This window comes from Pteropus alecto, unplaced genomic scaffold, assembly GCF_000325575.1.
Source record: "Pteropus alecto unplaced genomic scaffold, ASM32557v1 scaffold44, whole genome shotgun sequence".
Classification (NCBI taxonomy): domain Eukaryota; kingdom Metazoa; phylum Chordata; class Mammalia; order Chiroptera; family Pteropodidae; genus Pteropus; species Pteropus alecto.
The window spans coordinates 3,419,120-3,440,071 of record NW_006436812.1 but is presented as its reverse complement, the minus strand read 5'-3'; the positions used below and the strand labels follow the sequence as shown (position 1 = coordinate 3,440,071).

The window sequence follows — 20,952 nt, the reverse complement described above, 5'->3', positions numbered from 1 at the left end:
TTCCCACTGAGCCTGGACTTGGTTTCAGAATCCACCAACGAACACCCCAGTCAGCCACGACTAATCGATTGGAGCTGGCACCCAGGTGAATGCCAAGGGCCACCTGGGTTTTGCTGCCAGCAACAGCAGTGTTTGGGCTTGTCCAGTCCAAAGGTTGTCCTTTCTGCTTCCTTGTCCCTTGGGCCGCCTTGCTGAGAGAGGATCAGCTGGAGGCAGAAGGGACCTTAGCAGTTTTAAAAATTGTATTGGTTGTCCAGCGGGGGACTGGGGACCACAGGGGAGTTTGAGACGATTTTAGGGGTGCCCCCATGGACCATTCAGTTGTTTTTATGAGAAAGTTATCTTTTTAGGTCTCTGTCAGTTTTGTTGATTATATCAAGGAGAAAGAATCCTTAGATGCTAATGTTTTATTAACACCTAACACTGTCCAATTTTCCCTTCAGCTTGAGATACAGTTGACACATAATATTGTGTAAGTTTAAGGTCTATAGTGTAATGATTTGATACATGTATATATTGGGAAATGATCACCACAATAAGATTAGGTAACACATCCATCACCTCACAGTTTGTGTACGTGTGCGTGCGTGCGTGCGTGTGTGTGTGTGGGTGTGTGTGTGGTGAGAAATTTTGAGATCTCTTGTCCAATTTTCTTTCGGCGTGCGTGCGTGCGTGTGTGTGTGTGTGTGTGGTGAGAACTTTTGAGATCTCTTGTCCAATTTTCTTTCACTTCGAGACTTTCAGCATGCACTGGAATGGTACTTAAGTTGAGTTTAATAGCATTTGCTTTGTTTTCATTATATTTATTTTACTTTCAGTAACTTTATTGAGGTATAATTTGTGTGCCATATAGCTCATCTGTTGTAAACATAGGGTTTGGTAATTTTTTTTTAGTAAATTTATGGAATTGTACAAACATCACCACAGTCAGTTTTGGACATTTCCATCACCCTCAAAGTTTTCTCGTACCTCTTTGTAGTCAGCCCTTATCCCCACCCTATCACTAATATGCTGTCTGTCTTTAAAACTTGCCTTTTCTGGACTTTTCACGTAAATAGAATCATACATTTAGTCTTTTTTGTGTCTGGCCTCTTAGCGTAATGTTTTTGAGCTTTATCCATATTGTAATGTGTGTGTACTTTATTGTACAGGTATAGTACATTTTATCTCTTCAATTAATGAACATTTGGGTTGTTTCTTCTTTTTGGCTGTTAATGAATAAAGCTGCTCTGAACATTTGTGGGGCCCTGTTCATTTCTTTTGGGTAGATACCTGGGAGTGGAATTGCTGAATCAGGATAACTCTACTGTTTAACCTTTTGAGGAACTGTCAGACTGTTTTCTATAGTGTCTGCTCCACTTTACATTTATTCCCATCAGCAGTGTATGAGGGTTCCAGTTTCTTCACATTCTTGTCAACACTTGTTATTGTCTCCCTTTTGAATTATAGCCATCCTAGTGGGTGTGAAGTGGTATCATTGTGGCTTTGATTTGCATTTCTCTGATGACTGATGATGTTGAGCATTTTTTCGTGTGTGTTTTAGCCATTAGTATATCTGTGTGTGAAAGGTCTGTCTTAGTCTTTTATTCGGTTTTTAAAAATTGGATTGTCTTTTTATTGAGTTATGTATTTTAGATACGATGATACAATTTCTTATTCAGCTCTGTGATTTGCAAATATTTTCTCCCTGTTCGTGGCTTGTCTTTTCATTTTCTTAATGGTGTCTTTTGAGGAACATAAGTTTTAAATCTTGGTGAAGTTCAATTTATCAACTTTTTAAAATGATTAATGTTTTTGGAATTATATCGAAGAGATCTTTGCCTAGCTCGAGGTCGCAAAGATTTTGTCCTTTTTTTTCCTTAGAAGTTGTATCGTTTTTCGGATCATACATTTAGGTCTGTGATTCATTTGGAGTCAATGTTTTTCATGTATGGTTGAAATAAAGATCTAAGGTCATTTTTTTGCATATGGCTATTCAGTTATTTCAACATTATTTGTTGAAAAGAATATTCTTTTCCCATCAAATTGCCTTTGCACCTTTGTCAAAAATCAGTTGACCATAAATGTGAGAATTTATTTCTGCACTCCTTTGCCCTTGTGCCAGTCACACCTGGTCCCTAGCCAAGGGTCACAACCTAGCACTTACAAGGTTGTGTCCGATATGCAGAAGCTTGGAATGCAGTAGCTACCCACAAGGAGTGCCTGGCAGTGGGCTGCTGCTGCCACAGTTATTTCTCCTACCCTGTTGTTACTGTTAATTGTGCATCTCAGAGCCATGCCTGCTGCCCTGCCCTGGTATTTAAGGGAGGTCATGCCACCCTAGAGACAGGCCACCCTAGACAAGTATAAGAAGGAGGGGCGATCAGCCCTGTGACCCACCAGCCCCAGGGCAGGGGTGGGGATATGCCCTAGACCTAAACCTTTTGTATATCAGGTGTGTGTACTTTAAGATTATTTCACCTTCATTATCTTATTGGAGCTTTGCCATATCCTCGTGACACCAGACTTTTGTCCTCTTTGATGGGGGAACTAGAAATCAGAACGAGCCCTTTGTCGACCAGCACCCGGGCGTTGCACACTGTAGGCATTTAATAAATGCTGTGCAGCGTTATTATTGCAGAAGGCGACCCCCATCTCCCTAGTGTGCAAGCCGATCAGACTGGGCTGCGCCTTACCTCATGGGGGCCGAGGACTCCTGGGTCTCTGCCGTGTGATGGAGGAGCCCAAGGTGTGTGTGCTGTGTGCCTTTGTGTTGAGGGCAGTCTAGAAGCATCTGCTTGAGAATGATGTTGGTGACCACGCTTCATGCTGGTGTTGGATTTATCCTTTCCGGAGTAGAGCCTTGCAGAGGCAGGTGTTCTAGCAAAGGGAGAATGTTCTGTGTCACCAAGGGTGTCCTCTGTCACTGGGGTCATTCGGGGTCCATGGGCCATCACTGTCCCAAGGAGGCAAGCTTGTACTCTGAGACCCATGCATCAGTAGCAGTGGGATGGGGGTGGGAAGAAGCGGCTTCACCTGCACACGGGGTTTCACCTCCCTGCTCAAAGACCTAACCTGCACCATCATCGCCAGCACCGTGAGCAGACATTTTCCTTCCCCAGTTGTCGCCTGTGCCATTCACATAAGAACCAGTTCTGTGCTTCTGCTCGTTCAGTTTGGTTTGGAGTTTATTGTTGTAAGAGCTATTTCCTGAGCTTCAGCTATTTTATTTATATACATACACACATACATATATATATAGTTTTTTAAAATTTTTACTTATTTATGTATCCTTATGGTGACATTGGTTAACGAAATCCAATAAGTTTCAGCTGTAAGCTGTTATATTCTAGGTAAAAACAGCAGCAACAAAAAACTTTTAAGTTGACCATAGGGGTGGGTAGGCATCTGTTTCCCTGAAGAAGAAGCAGTGGGTAGCCTGGGTTTAGAAGCCTGCCTTTGGCACCCGAGCCCTTTGGCTCAGGACTGAGATTTGTTGGATCTTGATGTTGAAGTGTCTCCCACCCTCCAGGCTTTGAGAGGGCACTGGAGCTCTGCCCGTTTGTCTCTGAGGTCCGGCATCCTTCTCTCAGTTCCGTGCATGCCCCAGCGGACCTTTCATAGTTTCTCTGGGATTTTTTGAGAAACCAGCACTTCCCATTGACTCTAAAATAACCTGGCCTTATGTCAGCTCTTGCCAGCCTCGCCCTCCCTGGGCTTTGTTGAATTTTCACATTGACCCCACCATATGTTTCATCCTGGTACATAACAAAACCTTTCTTGGCCCTTTGAAATTGTGCTCTCTGAAGGTCTGCACAGCCTGGCAAAGCCAGAGCCGGTGCTGTTCTGGCCGGATAGCCAAGGGGCCTTTTATCCCATGCCATGAAGGTGGCTGCTGCCATCCATAGTTGGCTGAGGCTCTGAGGGCCTATCTGCCCAGGATAAAAGGGGTGTGTGTGTGTTCGTTCTTCACAGTTGGGTTGGCCTTTACTGTATTTATAGCACACTCTTCCACAAACATGGCTGGGTATGGTGGCAGAAGCACTGGATTCCAAGTCCTGAGGCAGTCACTTGCTCTCAGGACCGGTCTCCAACTCACCCACTTAACCTCTGGCTCCCCAGGCCTCTTTCAGTTCTGATTCTGAGACTCCACGTGAGACGGCAGGGTGGAACCAAGCCCCAGCCCAGCCAGCTTGTGTTTTCCAGTAGGCCTGAAAGTTTCATGGGGCATGTCCTGCACTTCCTGGATGACACAGCAGCGGGCAGTGCCCATTGCCATCTCCTAAACCCAGTGCTGCCTAGGTCAGACTTTGCTTAGGGCCATGTTCCATTTGGCATGTATAGTGATCCAGCCTCACATTTCTGTGTTGTCCCATAAAATGAAGGGCACATGGTGTCACATACACTTCCCCTGCAGCGCCTAACTCAAGGGCTCAGTAAGTAACGTAGAATTATTCAGTTCTGCCAGTTGCCTCTGCATCTGCCCGGCTCCTCAGAGCTGGGCAAACCAGGCTCAGCCCTAGCCTGTGCCACCAGGACGGGATTGGAACAGGAGTGAGGCCCAGTCCTTGCAGAAAGCCACTGTCACGGAACAGCATGGGAGAAGGGCCAGTAGCTGTCTCACAAAAGTCAGCTAGCTCACTTTCTCATATAACTAGATGAGGAAGTGAGAGGCTGGAGTGTTTCTGACTTTGGAACATCTGTCCACTTCTGTGTCTAAAAGAAGGCCTGAGGCAGGTTAGAAAGAATACCATTTTCTCAGGCTTTTCATCCTATCGACTTGGGCCCTCCCTCTTGGTCCTGGGTGCTCCTGAGCCGATTTCTCGAGGTGGGCAGACCTCTGTGCTGGCCCCCTCCAGTTTGCCCTGGGGTCCTTCCTTTTTTCTGATAACTGCAGCTTTCTGCTATCCAGATCTCCTGCTCCATGGAACTCATGGTCACTGCCATGTTCCTGAGTGATCAGACTCCCCAGGGAGCCTTTAGGGAGAATATTTCAGTGCTTTAAAAAATGTTTGTGTCATTTGCATCGATTGTCTATTTTTTCTATGAATAATAATGGAAATAAATTTAACTTAAACCTTGTACATTAGGTAATACTAGTTTCTGGAGTCTTTTTCAATTGAAAAATTGTGTCTGGTATACTAGGTGGCTTTAGGTAAACACTGTTAAAGTATAACATGCCATTTGGATTTTTTTTCTGTCAACAGGAAGGATGATATTCTTGAAATAAGATATCTCAAACCAAAAAAGTGTATATATACATATATATTTAAAATCAAAGTGTAACATGTATGGAAGATGTATAAATCATAAGCACACTTCATGAATGATCATGAAGTGAACGTGTTGAAGAAATAGAATAGTAGCAGCCCCCAGAAGCCCCTGGCAGTTGCCTTCTCCCTGGGAAACCCCCTCCTGATCCCTGTGGAGATGAGTTTTGCCTGTTTTTGAACTTGATATAAATGGAACCAGACACTCTTTTCCTCTACATTCGGTGATGCGAGGCCCTGGCATGGTTCATGGAGCACAGTGGTCGGTTTCCTTTCTGTGCTGCATGATATTCCAGCATCTGTTGATGCCCGTGTGTTCATCTGTTCATGCCGAGGGGCACCGGGGGAACTTCCGGTTCGGGCTCTTAGGCAAATCCTGCCATGGACACTCTTGTGACTGACTGGCTTTGGTGTCCATGAATCTGATTTCTTTGGGTTTATTTATTTTTTCTTTTAGGGTTGTTAATTGTGGTAAAATACACATAACATAATAATTACTATCTTAACCATTTTTAAGTGCACAGCTCGGGTATTACATACATTCACATTGTTGTGCAGCCATTAGCACTATCATCCCCTTGACTCTTCATCTTGTGAAACAGACTCTGTCCCCATTAAATACTAACTCCCCATCCTCCCTTCCCCAGCCCCTGGCAACCACCACTCTCCTTTCTGACTCTGTGATTTTGACTCCTTGAGTTACTCACCTCTTTGGGTTCATTTTCATACCTGGGAGTGGGTGCGGGGCCCTCGGGTGCACGTGTGCAGCATCAGCAAGTTTCACACTTTTGTGGAGCAGTTGAACCAATTCACACCCCCACCGGCCAAACGTGAGAGTTCCGTTCACTGTGCCTTTTCACCAACACTGGCTAGTGTTGGGTGTGTGTTTTATTTGTTGCTTTTCTCTTTCATTTGCCAGGGAAATCTGTTGTAGTTGTAATTTACTTTCCCTTAATGACCAATGGGGTTGGGCACCTTGTATGTAGATTTCCATTCATTTCTCATTCTCTTTTTATGAGGGGCCTGGTGACATTTTTGGCGTATTTTTAATATTGGAGTGTCTCTTTTTACTCCCTGATTTACAGGAGTTTTTTCTTAAGTGCTTTTTATTACATGTTGAATTCTTTGGAAATTGGCCATCACTATGGCATTTGTGGAAACTATCTTAGGCAAGAAATAGAATGCACTGGAAGGTTGGGGAACCAAGAAGTAGACACTGTCAGAGTGCACAACCATTGTTCTGCTCTGGCTTTGGGGTCATGGTGCTGTGACATGGGTAAAGACGACTGCCGCCCACCAGGGGCCCTCAAGGACCAAGTCCTGTGATCCCCAGTTCCACAAGGGAGAGAATCTGGTTTTTGTCCCAGAATCTGGTTTTTGTCCCAAGGTGGACAGTCAGAAGCCCACCTTGACCAACTAGCTATGTCCAGGGAGCGGGAGCTACACATTCTGGGGGTAGCTGCCCCCTCACCACCCCGCCCCACCGCAAAAGGTGGCTACAACTATTTAAGGGAACTCACTGAACTAGAATCTTTGCTTAATTTTCCCTTCTTGCTGGGGGCCGAGAGCTTTTAAGATGGGCCTGCTGTAATGAGTAAGGCTTTCACATTAGAAGGAGGCTGGGAAACAAAGGGTTATCAAGTGTCTTTTCACCTGTGCAAGGCTCCCTTGCATAACTGGCTCCTTTTATCCTTAGGTCATCCTGAGCTGCCCTCTAATCTCATCTGCAGCCAGAGTGCAGGTTGAATCTCTCATGTTACAGATGGGAACACTGAGCCCCAGAGAGGTTAGGGGCTCCCAGACACCTGCCTGAGTGTGGCAAGCAGAGAATGCTATTCTGTGCACATGTGTGACCTTAGCCGAGGGGAAATCTGAGCAGGGAGACTAGAGGTGGGTGGGACCCCTCCGGGGCAGTCTCTTTCACTGTTTGGAAACAGGCTCACAGGCTGTGGGGCTGCTGGCCTTCCCCCTGGCAGGGTGTTCTCAAGGGCCTGGAGATGCTTTTCTGAGATCTGTACTCTGTGGTGACTTGCAATGTTCTGATCTTGAGCTGGTCAGGCCCAGCTGGGGCTTAGCGGCAGCAGATTTCAGGAAGCTGGTCACTGGGAACATCTCTCCCGTTGCAGAATGAGAGCAGTTTTCAGCTGTTGAAATCAATGAACTGTTCCCAGCCTTTACGGATGCCTTGTCACCTTTCCGTTGGAGCACGAATGATGACTAGGGCAGCTAAGCAAAATCCACACCAGTGTCCCAGGTTCCAGGGCCAGTTCTGTTTCTTAGGAGGGGAGCACGGAGGGTGTCTTTATTGATGTCATGGTTTACCTGGCAGGGATATTGTGATTTATAATAAAATAATATATGTTTGGTCTTCATTCATTTCTGGCACAGAGCTTCTAAAACCCTTGAAATTTCCTAAGTGATAAAAGATAAAAGTGAAATGGGTGTTTTAGATATCTCTTTTAACTACACCAGAGTTTATGTCAACGAGACGATTTTTGAAAAGCACCTGAGAATAGGTGCTGATTGCCAGGGGAGCCAACTGTGTGATTAGAGGACTGGAGATTGAGATGATCACCAAGGGACAGTGATTTAATCAGTCATGCCCACATAATGAAGCCTCCATAAAAACTCAAAGGGCGGGTTTTGGAGATCTTTTAGGTTGGTGAACACACCGAGATTCTGGGAGGGTGGCATGCTGAGAGAGAGCACGGGAGCTCTGCGTTTCTTCCCTATACGTCACCCTCTGCATCTTTCATCTGGCTGTTGCCAGATTGGATCTTTTTATAATAAACTAGTAATCTGGTAAGTGAACTGTTTTCCTGAGTTTTGTGAGCTCCTCTAGCAAATAATGAACCTAAGGGGGAAGTCATGGGAACCTCTGATCTATAGCCAATTGGTCAGAAACATAGGTGACAACTTGTGATTGGCATGTGAAGGGGGGCAGTTGTATGAGACTAAACCCTTAACCTGTAGGATCTGATGATCTGCAGGTAGATAGTGGCAGAATTGAGCTAAATTTGTAGGCCTCTGGGTCAGCATCTGCTGAGAATTGGAGGATTGGTGGTGTTGAAAAAAACACATTGGATTGGCATCGTTGAGAATGATGGGCTCTTGGATCAGCATGGGTTTTTCAGTTTGGATCTCACTGGTGTGTGGCTTGAAGCGGGTTACTTGATCTCTGTGCCTCAGTTTCCTCAGCTATCAAATAGTAATAACAGTGTCATCTACTTTCATTTATCTGATGAATTTTTGTCATGCTCCTACTGTGCAGTCCCTAGTGCTGGCCACCGGAAATATGGGACAACGAACATAGGACCCCTGGTCTTGGTAAGGGGAGAACAGAGTATAAACAACCAACAAACAAGGAAAAATAGGATTTACTGAAGAGTGGGCAGATGGCCTGCAGGGAGGAGGTCATGGGAGGCCTCGCTCTGGAGTCGAAAGGTGGGGGCAGCCCTTTGGGCCAGAGAGAATGAAGAAAGCTCCAGGATCCTGGTAAATGGGCTGGAAAGGTGGCACGAGGCCAGGTGGGTAGTGCGGAGCACAATCTCTAGTTGCAGTGTGGCTGGTGGGCACCCAGCCCTCAGGTGGAGGCATGGTGAGGTTCGTGTTGAGGATAGCATTAGCATGGGGATAGCATCTGGTGTATGAGCGAGGCTGGTTGCCAAGAACCTCCCTGGAAAGGACATCAGATTGGGCACGTGGAGCCCATATTCTCCAGGCAGGCAGCCCTCAGGAGTCACAGTGAGGTGGGCATCCTGTGACCAAGATGCACAGCCCTGCTCCGCAGATCAGGGTGAGGTGAGGGTCCCATTCATCAGAGCTCCACCCTCATGACCTAATCACCCCAAGACCTCACCTCCAAACACCATCACATTGGGGGTTAGGTTTTCAACATGCGAATGGGGCGGGGGCACAAACCTTCAGTCTGTAGCAGGATCCCAAACTCTGGTTTCTTGATAAAGTTGCGTTTAAAAAAAAAAAAATCTCAAGCAGGGCAGGTGTTTTCGGGGAGAATGTGGAGGTCCCCACTTTATTCTTCCCAGCCTTCTCCCTGCCTTCTCAGAGGTTCCTGCCAGCAATTTGGTGAGGATCCTTCGAGACCCTTCTTTTAGTGGAATCTAGCTGTGCTCTCCGTGCTGACCTGTGCTTTGCCTTCAGTCTGATCCCTTGCAGATCTTTGCACGTCCTGGTGCCTCCCCGCTTAGCAGGGTTGGTTCATTTAAGTAATTTAGAATGTTTTCATTTTTCCGATGTAAATGATGGTCATTGCACACACGTGTACGATACACACATTTGAAAGCGGAAAGGACAAAACAAAAGGAAACCCCAGAAGTCCACTTGGCTGGCTCTGTGGCCCATGAGGAACGGAAGGCACCTGCTCACCTCCTTCAGCTGTCACCGAGACAGCCGCTCACCGGCAGCCTCATGGCTTTGATTTTCCTCATCTGTAGAAGATGATGAACACGTGTCCTTCCGCACCTGCTGTGTACGAAGGAAAATGGGGCCATGTGTGAGAATGCCGGGAGGCCTCCCAGCAGGACGCTCTTGGTCTTTGTCAGCCAGGTCACCTGGACACCTTTAAGTAGGGCAGAGTATGAATCCCTGGCACAGAGAAGAGGCGAACTGTTTGAGCTCCTGTGCCCCTTGACCAGTGACAGGAAGGAGGAGACAGGAGCATGAGTTTATTTTAGCCATCATGTTCGAGGACAGCCCCGCTGAGGCTCTGAGGCTGCATGTACCTGGAGCATGTTCGTGTCACGTAGCTGGGGCTCTATGCTGAAATCGTGGCCTCTGGCAGGCCCTCGGAGTGTGGCCATAGAAGGATTTTCTGATCGGAAGGCCTTTGTATGTGGGGATAGCTACCCTTCGTGACCGGAGATGACACCACTGACCATTTGCTGCCGTCGCTGTGCTGTGGGAGGGGAGGCGTCGGGCGTGGTGCTGAGACACAGTGCGCTGGGAGTCGTCCGGTTTGAGCCGGGCCCCACCACCAGCTTGGTGATCCCAGAGTGCAGTTTCCTGCTTGGAAAGTGGGGGCAGGATCTGTTCCCTGGGAAAACCAGGCTAGGGTGCTGCCTCGGGGATGTGGAGGAAGAGCTGGTGGAGTGGTAGTGGCGTCTGTTCTCTTTTCACCCTCATGTCTTCCTTCTGTTCCTCTCCTCAATTACCTTTTCTTCTTTCTCTTCCTGCCTCTTCATAGCTCCGTCTACACCTCTAGGTCCTAAAGTGTGCACGCACACAGATGTATAATATATACGTAACACACACACACCGTGTACACATACGGTTGTGCACACACAAGCACAACGTACATACTATCCATCTGTATACACATGTATGTACACATCTGCATCCATGCACAATACAGCATCCGCACGCACACACTTATACACATGCACACACACCTGGGAGCTGCTACCAGTGCCCTCTGGTGCACACATTCCTCCTTTAAACGTTCCTTTTAAAAAAAATGTGAGCATTTTAAAAAACAGGAAAGTACGGAGAGTAACAGTGAATGCCCTCATTTAGAATTCATGGTTAGCATTTTTCATATCGTTGTCTCTTTCACACTTCTGCCCCATGTTGGACCTGGGCGCTTACTCCCCACGTCTGGTTCATTCTTTTCCACGTGTAGGTGTTCCCCATCTGAGCTGCAAGGCTTCTCTGTGATGTGTTTCACACTCCTCTGTGTGAGTCGTGTTCGCTTTGCGACTGCGCCGTGCTGACAGGTGGAGACTTGGCTCACTCCTTTTAACTACTGTGGTCCCATCTTGTCACTGCCGTAGTGACTTGTCTTGTTGCCGTTTGTCCGTTTCCTTGTTGAGGAACATGGAAGGTGGTTTCAACTTTGTATGCTGAAAGTCTTATTCATGACCATATTGTATGTTTCTACAACCAAAATATGTACATGAATTGAAATGAGAATTTTAAAAGTGAGAATTTTTCTTCTGGTCTGTGTGGGCATTATAAGTAAATTGATCCAAACAACATAAACATTTCAGTTTTTATAAATAACAAATACTAAGAAGCATTGCGCATGTATCTCTTAACTGGATGGGTTGCTTTTTTTCTCCCAGTTAATTCATGTACTCACAGTTGAATAAAACCTATTAATAGAGGCAAGTCAGCGTCAGTTCTTGTTCTGTTTTTCACTTTTAAGTCAAGAAACCTTGTTCACATAAATCAATAGATAGGAATTAACAGAGGTTTGATATAGCAGTAGCAGCTAATTTTAAGTTATTTGCAAAACAAAGTAAGGATCACATAAAGATCTAATACAAAACAAAATCGTTGATGATCTACCAGCTGACAATTTGATCAAGCAAGTTCTTCTGGTTCCTAATAACAGCTTTATTGTGATATATTCACATACTATGAAGTTCACCCTTTTAAAATGTACAGGTCAGTGGTTTTTCCAGAATGTGGTTCCAGTTTTGTGGTATTACAACCACTGCTGTAACACACGTCACCAATCTTTTTAAAATAATTTTTTTGTTTTAATACAGATTAATTATAGAAAGTCTATAAAATACAGTTAAAGCCCCCACCCCCCGCCAAAAAGGAATATTCATCCATTGTCTCTCAATCCAGAGGTTTTAGTCTGTAGCATTTATACTGTGAAGTTATTGAGGCCTAAAACCTGCAGTAAGGTGTGGGGGCCTCCTGTGTATGGTACGTCAAGTTGTAGAAAGTGCTCTGGAGAAGAATAAAACAGAGGAGAATGGAGGAGGTTAGCAAGGAGGGCGGAGGGGTTGTTAATGTAAAAAAGAAAGGATCAGAAAAGGCCTTGCTGAGAAGGGAACGTGAGGCGAAGGATCAAGGCAGAGCTCTTGGGGAGGAGCTTCCTAAGCAGCGGAAACAGCAGTGCCAAGGCCCTGGGGTGTGAATGGGGTGGGCAGCGTCTGCATGGTGGAGGGCCTGGCAGGCCATGGGGAGGAGTTTGAGACTTACTCTAGTGTGATTAGGAGGTCATCAGAAGTTTGTGAGTAGCGGGATGTGGGAAGCAGACTTTGGGGCTAAGTGAGAGAGGGGCGACTGGCGGAGTGGATTACAGTAATCCAGGCAGGAGTTGCTGATGGCTTTGACCAGAGTGGTGGCCACGGAAGCATGTTAGAATCAGGAACCCAAGAGGATAAAGAGGAGGGAAGCCCATTGTGTTATCTCTTGCTAAGTAACAAATTAAAAATTTAACTGTTTATAACAATAAATGCTTGTTATTTCAGTTCCTGTGGGTCAGGAATTTGGGAGTGGCTTAGCTGGTGGCTGTGGCTCAGGGTCTCCCATGAGGTTGCAGTCAAGCTGTTGGCTGGGCTGCGAGATCTGCTTCCCAGGTGGCTCCCTCACAGGGCTGGCAAGTTGGTGCCAGCTGGTGTCTGGAGGCCTCGGTTCCTTGCTGTGTGGACCTCTCCATAGAGCTGATTGAGTGTCCTCAGAACACAGAGGCTGGCCTCCGCCTGAGCCTGTAAGTCCTGCTCCATCCTTTCCACAGTGTCCTGCTGGTTACACAGGTCAGCCCTGTCCACTGTAGAAAAAGTCTGTCCAGAGACGTGAATGCGAGGAGGTCATCCCATGCGGGCCTTCTTGGAGGAGGGTTACCTCACCCGTTTTCTGCCTGCAGAGAGGGAATTGTGGGAACTTGTGGGACATGATGTGGTTGGGCCTTGCAGGTCTCCAGGAGGAGGTTGGAGCAGGAGGTTCAGAGCCAGGGACCTGTCTCTCACTTCGAAGGCCTTGCAGGGACGGCCTGGCTCCTGTGCCTGATTCAGCCTTTTCCCAATCCTTCCTTCCAGACCAGTTCCAGCCTCAGTCCTCAAAGGAGAAGTCAGATATGAATGAAATGATAATTCAAATCCAACAGTTTTAAACTATGGTCACTGCTAAGGCAAAAAAGTACTCGGGTCTCGAATTTGGGGTCGGGGGAGCTGACTTAGTCTGGGGTCAGGAAACATGTATAGTCTGCTAGGGCTGTCATAACAAAGTGCCACAAACTGGGTGGCTTAAAACAACAGAATTTATTCTCCCAGTTTTGGAAGTCCAAAATCAGTGTATCGACAGGGTTGATTCGTTCTGGGGGCTTCAGGGGAGGCTTCTTCCTTGATTCTTCCAGATTCTGGTGGCTCCAGGTATTCCTTGGCTTGTAGCCACGTCACTACAGTGTCTGCCTCCATTGTCACACTTCCTCCTTCCCTCTGTATGTGTCTCTATGTCCAAATCTCCCAGGTTCTTTTATGAAGACTGGGCACTGGATTTAGGGCCCACCCCAATCTAGTCTCACCTCTTGATTCTATCTGCAAAGACCCTGTTTCTAAATAAGGTCACGTGCACAGATACAGGAGGTTAGGACTGGAACATGTCCTCGTGGGGGACACAACTCACCCTGCTACAGAAGGAAATGGTGTTAGAGTTAAGATTGGATGAGTTCCTGAGCAGCGGGGAGAAGTCCAAGAGAGGGAAGGGTGTTGGGGTGGGCGCAGAGGTGGAACCGGCATGGTGGAAGGGCTGAGGCCTGTTTCTGGAACGAGAGTGGAAGCCATGGCCTGTGCTGGTTTCTCTCAGAGTAGAGCCTTTCCCAGGGCTGAGCCTCTCTGGCCATTAGATGCTCCCACGGGATTGTATCAACTCTTAATCTACAATTGTTGTTGTTTTTTTAAACCAGGAAACTACTTTGCTTCGCACTTTTTCATGGGAGGTGAGAAATTTGACACCCCCCACCCTGAAGGTTACCTCTTTGGAGAGAACATGGATCTGAACTTCCTGGGCAATCGCCCAGTCCAGGTCGGTCTCAACAGAGCTGGGCACGTGAGTGGACCCTGCCCTCAGTGTCCCAGGTGCAAGGATGAATGGGCACTGAGTCACCCCAAACAGGGCAGATCCGCAAGCTGGGTGTGTGCACATGACATGTGCTTGAGGCATGTCCTGGTGATACCCCCTTAGAGGCTGGGTGACCCAGGGTGGGTCACTGGGGGACAGAGCAGCTGCTACTGAACCTGGTGCATCCAGGCTTTGGGGTTATAGAAGATTATGGTTTTGATCTCAGGCCTCTTGGACAACTTTCTTTAAAAAGAAAAAAGAACATATATGGTCCATGGAATAGTGGGTAAAAGATGTGATCCACAGGAGAAACGCAAACAGCTGGTGAACAGTTTTTACAGGTTCACCTTCACCAGTCACCAGAGAAGCCCATGTTTGTGCACTGCTGTCCATTCATTCATTCAATGCACATTTGGAACTGTCTGTGTGCCCAGGACCCTTCCAGGGGCCTAGGGCAGAGGACAGATCCTGCCCTGTTCCTTAGGGTGGTACAGACAGTAAAGAAGAGAACATTTGACAGATAGGGACTGAAAAGAGAGGAATGAGAGAGGGCTCTTGAGGGGGAACTCCGAGTCCAGTATTGGATCCCCAGTGTGGATGAGGGGCCAGGCGGGAGGCCGTCTCCCTCAAGAGACACTGGATTCCGTCCCCTAAGGCTGCTGAGTCAGGGGGCTGGCTTAGGGTGAGGGGTCCTCTGGACCAGGGGTCTCCATGACTGTTTTAGACATGACGCAGCTGGTTGACATAAAATCTTGATCTTTTAATGGGTGGGAGGTGAGAGGCTGGGGCTGAGAGTGTTGCGGGGCCAGGCGGGAGGCCGTCTCCCTCAAGAGACACTGGATTCCGTCCCCTAAGGCTGCTGAGTCAGGGGGCTGGCTTGGGGTGAGGGGTCCTCTGGACCAGGGGTCTCCATGACTGTTTTAGACATGACGCAGCTGGTTGACATAAAATCTTGATCTTTTAATGGGCGGGAGGTGAGAGGCTGGGGCTGAGAGTGTCCCCCACCTGAGGGACCAGTGGGGCCTCCGACACCCTCCCAAGTCTATGAGGGTGAGGCTAGACCCTCGCCTTCCACATGTTCAGAGCATCGTCTTAGACCCAGGGCCTGGCTCGTACAGGCTTCTCGTTAATCTGTTGGTTTTTTTCAACTTTTACTTGGACAGCACTGTAGATTCACCTGCAATTGTAGGACATAACGCAGAGAGACCCCCATATGTCATTCACCTGGTTTTCCCCAGGGATGGCGTCTTGTAAAACTCCAGAGCCCTATCACAAGCGGGAAACTGACATTGACCATCCACATGTTCCAGATGCTGCCACTTTTACAGCACTCCTGTGTGCACGTGTCCCTTCCGGAATCTTTACTGTCCATCATCCTTGTATGGGAAGCCCGCCTTGTCCAGAGCAGCAGATGTTGGGTCCCACTCCAGAAATGAGCCCAACCCTAATCGCTGCCCCCCAGACCCCTCAGGCTAGGTTGTGTTTCCCGAGAGCCCTTCCTGGAATTGGGGGACCATGACCGCATGACCGGAATCTTTCAGAATGGTCTGGTCCCATCTCTCCCACGTGCTGATCATGTTGTCCACAGTTTCCTTTGATGTGAATGAAAATAATATCATCCAGTGGTCAGCATGAGGGCCCTGGAGCACCAGGAGGGGATGTGACCAGTGCTCTGATTATCCCTGTTTTCTGTACCCTGCCACACCAGGGAGTCACCTGGGTTTTTGGGTTTTTCCTTCCTAGTTTCCCTACGTCACCCCTGCCCCCCATGAGCCGGTGAAGACGCTGAGGAGCCTGGTGAATATCCGAAAGGACTCACTCCGGCTCGTGAGGTAATCTTGACTCCTCCTTGCTCTTTAAACTTGGGGTTCTCAAGGTGACTGTACCCCAGGGATGTTGTGTCTGGAGATATTTTTAGTTGTCACAACTGGAGGGGTTGGTGCTCCTGGCATCTGGCAGGCAGGGACCAGGGAGGCTGTTAAACACCCCACAGTGCACAGGATGCCTCTACAGCCAAGAATGACCCAGTCCAGACTGTCAGGGCTGAGGAACTGCTTTAACCCTGGAAGACCCGATGCGTCTGGGGCCATCTCTAAACCGAGAGAACTTATCTCCCTTTCTATGAGCAGGAGGCAAGGGAAGGAGAACCCTGCATTATTGGGCCTTGTTGTCCAACAGGGACTGGGTCTCCATGTTTCTAGAAAGGTGGGACGCAGCCAGGCAGCTGACTCAGGGACCCCTCTGGGGACAGTGCGTGCTCAGCAGGGGAGGCACGCTCCTGCAGGCTTGACCTATGACCTGCTACCTGTCCCTCTGCCTTCCTGGCAGGTACAAAGATGGTGCCGACAGCCCCACCGAGGACAGCGAGAAGCCCCGCGTCCTCTACAGCCTGGAGTTCACCTTTGATGCTGATGCCCGGGTGGCCATCACCATCTACTGCCAGGCGGCGGAGGAGTTTCTGAACGGGATGGCTGTGTGAGTCTGGGGTGCTAGGTACACTGAGGAGGTGGGTCAGGGCCCCAGCAGCTCTGCTTCTGTCTGAATTATATATTTGAACTTTCAGAGGTTTTATTTGAAATAGGGTCTTATGGGCCCCCATACTTTGAAATCTACAACTTCACCATGACCTTGTCATGCCTGCCTCCAGTCCGTGGGGCCGTACCTGGACGGGACAGGCAGAAATGCACTGGCTTCCATCTTGTGGGAGAAAACTGCTCGGAGGCCGGATTTAATCTGGGGATAGAGCGGTGGTTGGGAGCTTAGGCTTTGAGTCTGCTCACAGGCCACACCCCCAACCCCAGTGCCAGTTTCTCAGGCCAGGTGTGTCAAAGCCCTCGAGAGTGTCCTTTGACCTAGAGACTGAGAGAGGGGCCCCAAGGACAGCAGGTGTGGGATGGGGCAGAGTGGGATGAGTGACGGATGTGTGTTGGATTCCTGAATGGGAAGATGCTAGAGTTTATCAGAATTGAAAATGTGTATACTCTTTGACCTGCCATTCCTTTTCTGGGAATTTATGTTGGAGATATGCTTGCATGCATGGCTAAGATGTGTGCAGAAGAGGGTCCTGGAAGCATTGTTTGGAAAAGCAAGGTGCTAGAGACCACCCAGTGTCTACCAGTGGGGGCCCGATTGAATCAGAGTACAGCTTCAGTGGAGCCAATACAGTGTTCAGAGAACATGACACCCATGTATATGGTGGTTACGGGACACCTTCGGGGTGCATGAGGAATGGTGGAGCGGAGTGTAGGTGGGCTGCTAGTTGAATATTAAAGAATAGACACCTACACATACAGATGTGACTATGCTTTAATTCTTTCGGGAGTGATACCTGGGTTGTGGATGGGCAGAGAAGCAGGTGGCTGGGAGCAAAGATAGAGTGCGGGTTCAGGGCTGGGGGAGAGGGCACTTTGCACTGTGTACATTTTTGTACCATGTTTTTTCAAAAAGTCAACAAACTGTAAAAACCAATGGAAAGGCATAGCCATATCTGGAAAGGTAGCCAAGTTAACCAGCAGGCGTGCCTGCTGGCCTCTGCCTCAGGTCGTGTGGCAGTGGGGATCACCCTGAGAAAGGGATGTGGCAGAGCGTTTGCTCCTGGCAGAGTCTCACCATCCTTTCTCGGCTGCCTCTTCAGGTACAGTCCCAAGAGTCCCGCCCTGCAGTCCGAGACGGTCCACTATAAGAGGGGGGTGAGCCAGCAGTTCTCCCTGCCCTCCTTCAAGATCGACTTCTCAGAGTGGAAGGATGATGAGGTAACCTCCTGCGCCTTTCCTGAGTTCCTTCCCCTTTGTGGGGGACAAGAATAAGAGGCTCGTTTGCTCAGATTCCTCACATGGTCAATAAGCATCGGAAGTGGCTACCAACCAAGACCTTTGCTCAGTCAGGCATGCACTGGACTGTGGGGTGTTGCTCGGTCCAGGTGTTGGCTGGACTGAATGATGGAGGTGGGATGGAACAGCAGCAGTTAGAGGCTCTGGGCACCATGCTTTGCGGGGCCGTGAGACTGCAGTGTGGCAGGATGCCTTTCACCTAGCAGTTCCACAGCTAAGGACGTTAATTTACAGGACCCAAAGGGTGTTCATTGCAGCTCTGTCTGTAATAGTGACAATTGGAAACAACCTACATGCCCACCATGAGGGGATTACTTAGTTCACTAATGTTACAGGAACCACCCATATATATAACATGGGCACTCTAGTTCATGTCCATTATGGATGCTGGGCAGACTTAAAGCAGATGAAAGAGATCTGTGAATACTGTACATGCTGATGTGGAAAGCCCCTCTGGATTCAGAGAAGAGTAAGTTGCAAACAAATATAGTATAATCTCGTGTATGTAGCAACCACAAAAATGCACAAAACCATTTCTGCAGGTACATGGATGTGTATATAAGTCTTGAGGAAAACTCGGAAAAGATGCCCATCAAGCCGAAGACAGTGGTTGTTTCTGCAGAGGGTCTTGGATAAGGAAGAAGGTTATATAATACACACTATACGTGTATAGTTGGCCCTCTACAGCTGCAGGTTCTTTGGTGGTGGGGGGGAACATATCCTATTCGATTAGGCCTATGCTGGGATGGTTGCTTCTGTGCTGAATATGTACAGACTTTACTTTCTGGTCGTTATTACCTAAATAATACAGGACGACAACTATTTCCATAGCATTTATATTGTATTAGTCATTGTAAGTAATCTAGAGACTGTTAAAAGCAAATAAAAAAAAATGAGAAGATGTGTGTAGGTTATATACAGATTCTACACCCTTTTATATAAGAGACACGAGCATCCCAGGATTTTGGTATCTGGGGTGGTTCTGGAATCAGTCCCTTGCAGATGCCAAAGGATAGACCATACAGCGTGAGTGTTGACACTATATACCGTTCTGAATTATTTAATTTTTTTTTACTGGTTTATTAAGGTATAATTTATGTACTATAAAATTCACCCATTTTAAGTGTTAAATTCAGTGGTTTTTAGGAAATCTATGATCCCAACCATCACTACAGTCCAGTTTTAGAATGTTTTCATCCTCCCGATAGGTTCCCTCACGCCCATCTACAGTTAACCCCTGTTTCTCCCCCTGTCCCAGCCTCTGGCAACCACTAACATGCTTTCCTCACGCCCATCTACAGTTAACCCCTGTTTCTCCCCCCCGTCCCAGCCTCTGGCAACCACTAACCTGCTTTCTGTCTCTGTGGATTTGCCTATTCTGGACATTTCACATAAATGGGATCATATAATATGTGGTCTTTGGTGTCTGGCTTCTTTCACTTAGCTGAATTCTCTAGAAGGTAGTCGTGTCTTATGTTACTAAAATACAGAAGGGGAAAGAAACGGAGGCAGCAGGGCTTGCTGTAGTTTAGGAAGTGGCTAGGAATGTTCTAGATCATGGGGTACATCAGCCGATGAAGGCCCTGCTGTTTGTTCCTGGCCATGTGTGCTTGCTAGTCAGGGTGCTTTGACTGCAAGCAACAGAAGTCACCTCTGCATCACTTGTGTGAGAAGGACAGGTCTTCTGAAGGAAGGACGGGGTGGTTGAAGTCAGAGGAAAAGCTGAACAGCAGATCCCTGGGGGCCCCCCTGCACAAAACCATGCCATCTGCTGCTTCCATTCCTGTGGGTGCACACTCCCAGCAGGTGCATCTGGTCCTGCCCACCCTCCCGTGAATGGCGGAAGAGCAGCTTCCCACAGGTAAAGGAGTTGGGATTGCAGAAAGGAGCTGGGCAGACAAGTGGTGCTTCTGCCCTGGAGTGGCTTATGTGGTACCTGGGCCGGGGCTACACCTCAGTTTGGTGACTTCTGTCCCTTGGCATTTTGGCCAAGCAAAATGGGTTCTAGACTCCCCGTGAGGTCACTTCTCCTGGGGCACACCTGGGTCATAAACCAGTCTCGAGTACCATGTAAAGGCATCCCCTTTTTCTCCCTCGGGGTATCAGGGATCCTGCATCCCCAACTTGTCAGCGTGTGGTGAGGTGGGTGTGGTGGTGGGGGCACGATGGGTGGCAACTCTGGGCTTGTCCAGTGTTGAGTTATATCTCAGGACCCTGTCCTTGTCTTTGCCTTCTCTGATTATCACACATTATAATGTGTTCTTCTCAAAATCAACTCAGTTTTTCTTACATGTATTTTTTACTGTGATAGAATACTCATAAAATTTATTATTAGTGACAATTAGTACATTCACAATGTTGTGCACCGTATGCAGTTTTAGAACATCTTCGTCACCCTAAAAGGAGATCCTGTACCCTTTAAGCAGTCACTCCATCCCACCTACCCCGTTACATGTATTTTTAAATAGAAACTTTATTAGCCATTGCAGTAGCTGGGAAACTACTAAGCTTGCCATAAATAGAAAGTTTCAGAGGTTAAGCTTTATGGAGAACAAAACAGTGTTATTACATCCTAGCATGATGTCATTGCCTCCTGAAGGGGATGTTGGCAGATGTTAGAGATGTGACACTCTGGCATCAAACTCAGATTTCTCCTTTACACCAGGCTTTCTCAGCCGATGCTGTTGACATTTGGGGCCTGGGTCATTCTCCGTGATGGGGACTGTCCTGTGCACTGTAGGATGTTGAGCAGCATCTCCGGTGGCAGGAATACCCCTCTCTGCAGTTGTGACAATCAAAGATGTCTCCAGACATGGCCAAGGTGTCCTCTTGGCTTTAGGCATCATGCCATTAGAGGCTTGGCCATCCACCTTTTTTTAGTCATTTCCTGCAGGTTTGCCTATTTAAAGATTAAAACAATAATGTATATATATTGTAAAATTTGCAAATTACACAATTTATAAAGCAAAACACTCCCTAATGAGTCTCTTCCTTCAGAGGTGACCACTTCTGACCATTTGGGGCGTGTATTCCAGACATTTTTCCTGTGTGCATTTGCT

General features: G+C 47.7%; 1 protein-coding gene across 4 annotated transcripts in view; it reads left to right on the top strand.

The window, feature by feature from the left end:
- Window positions 1-20,952, top strand: part of MGRN1 (mahogunin ring finger 1) — a 48,593-nt gene that overhangs the window by 2,044 nt on the left and 25,597 nt on the right. For all 4 annotated transcript variants that reach the window (XM_006913859.3, XM_015591168.2, XM_015591166.2 and 1 more), the window contains exons 2-5: window positions 13,909-14,027; window positions 15,807-15,895; window positions 16,392-16,538; window positions 17,698-17,815. In XM_006913859.3, coding sequence (XP_006913921.1) covers window positions 13,909-14,027; window positions 15,807-15,895; window positions 16,392-16,538; window positions 17,698-17,815 — 473 coding nt within the window. The remainder of the gene's footprint in view (window positions 1-13,908; window positions 14,028-15,806; window positions 15,896-16,391; window positions 16,539-17,697; window positions 17,816-20,952) is intronic.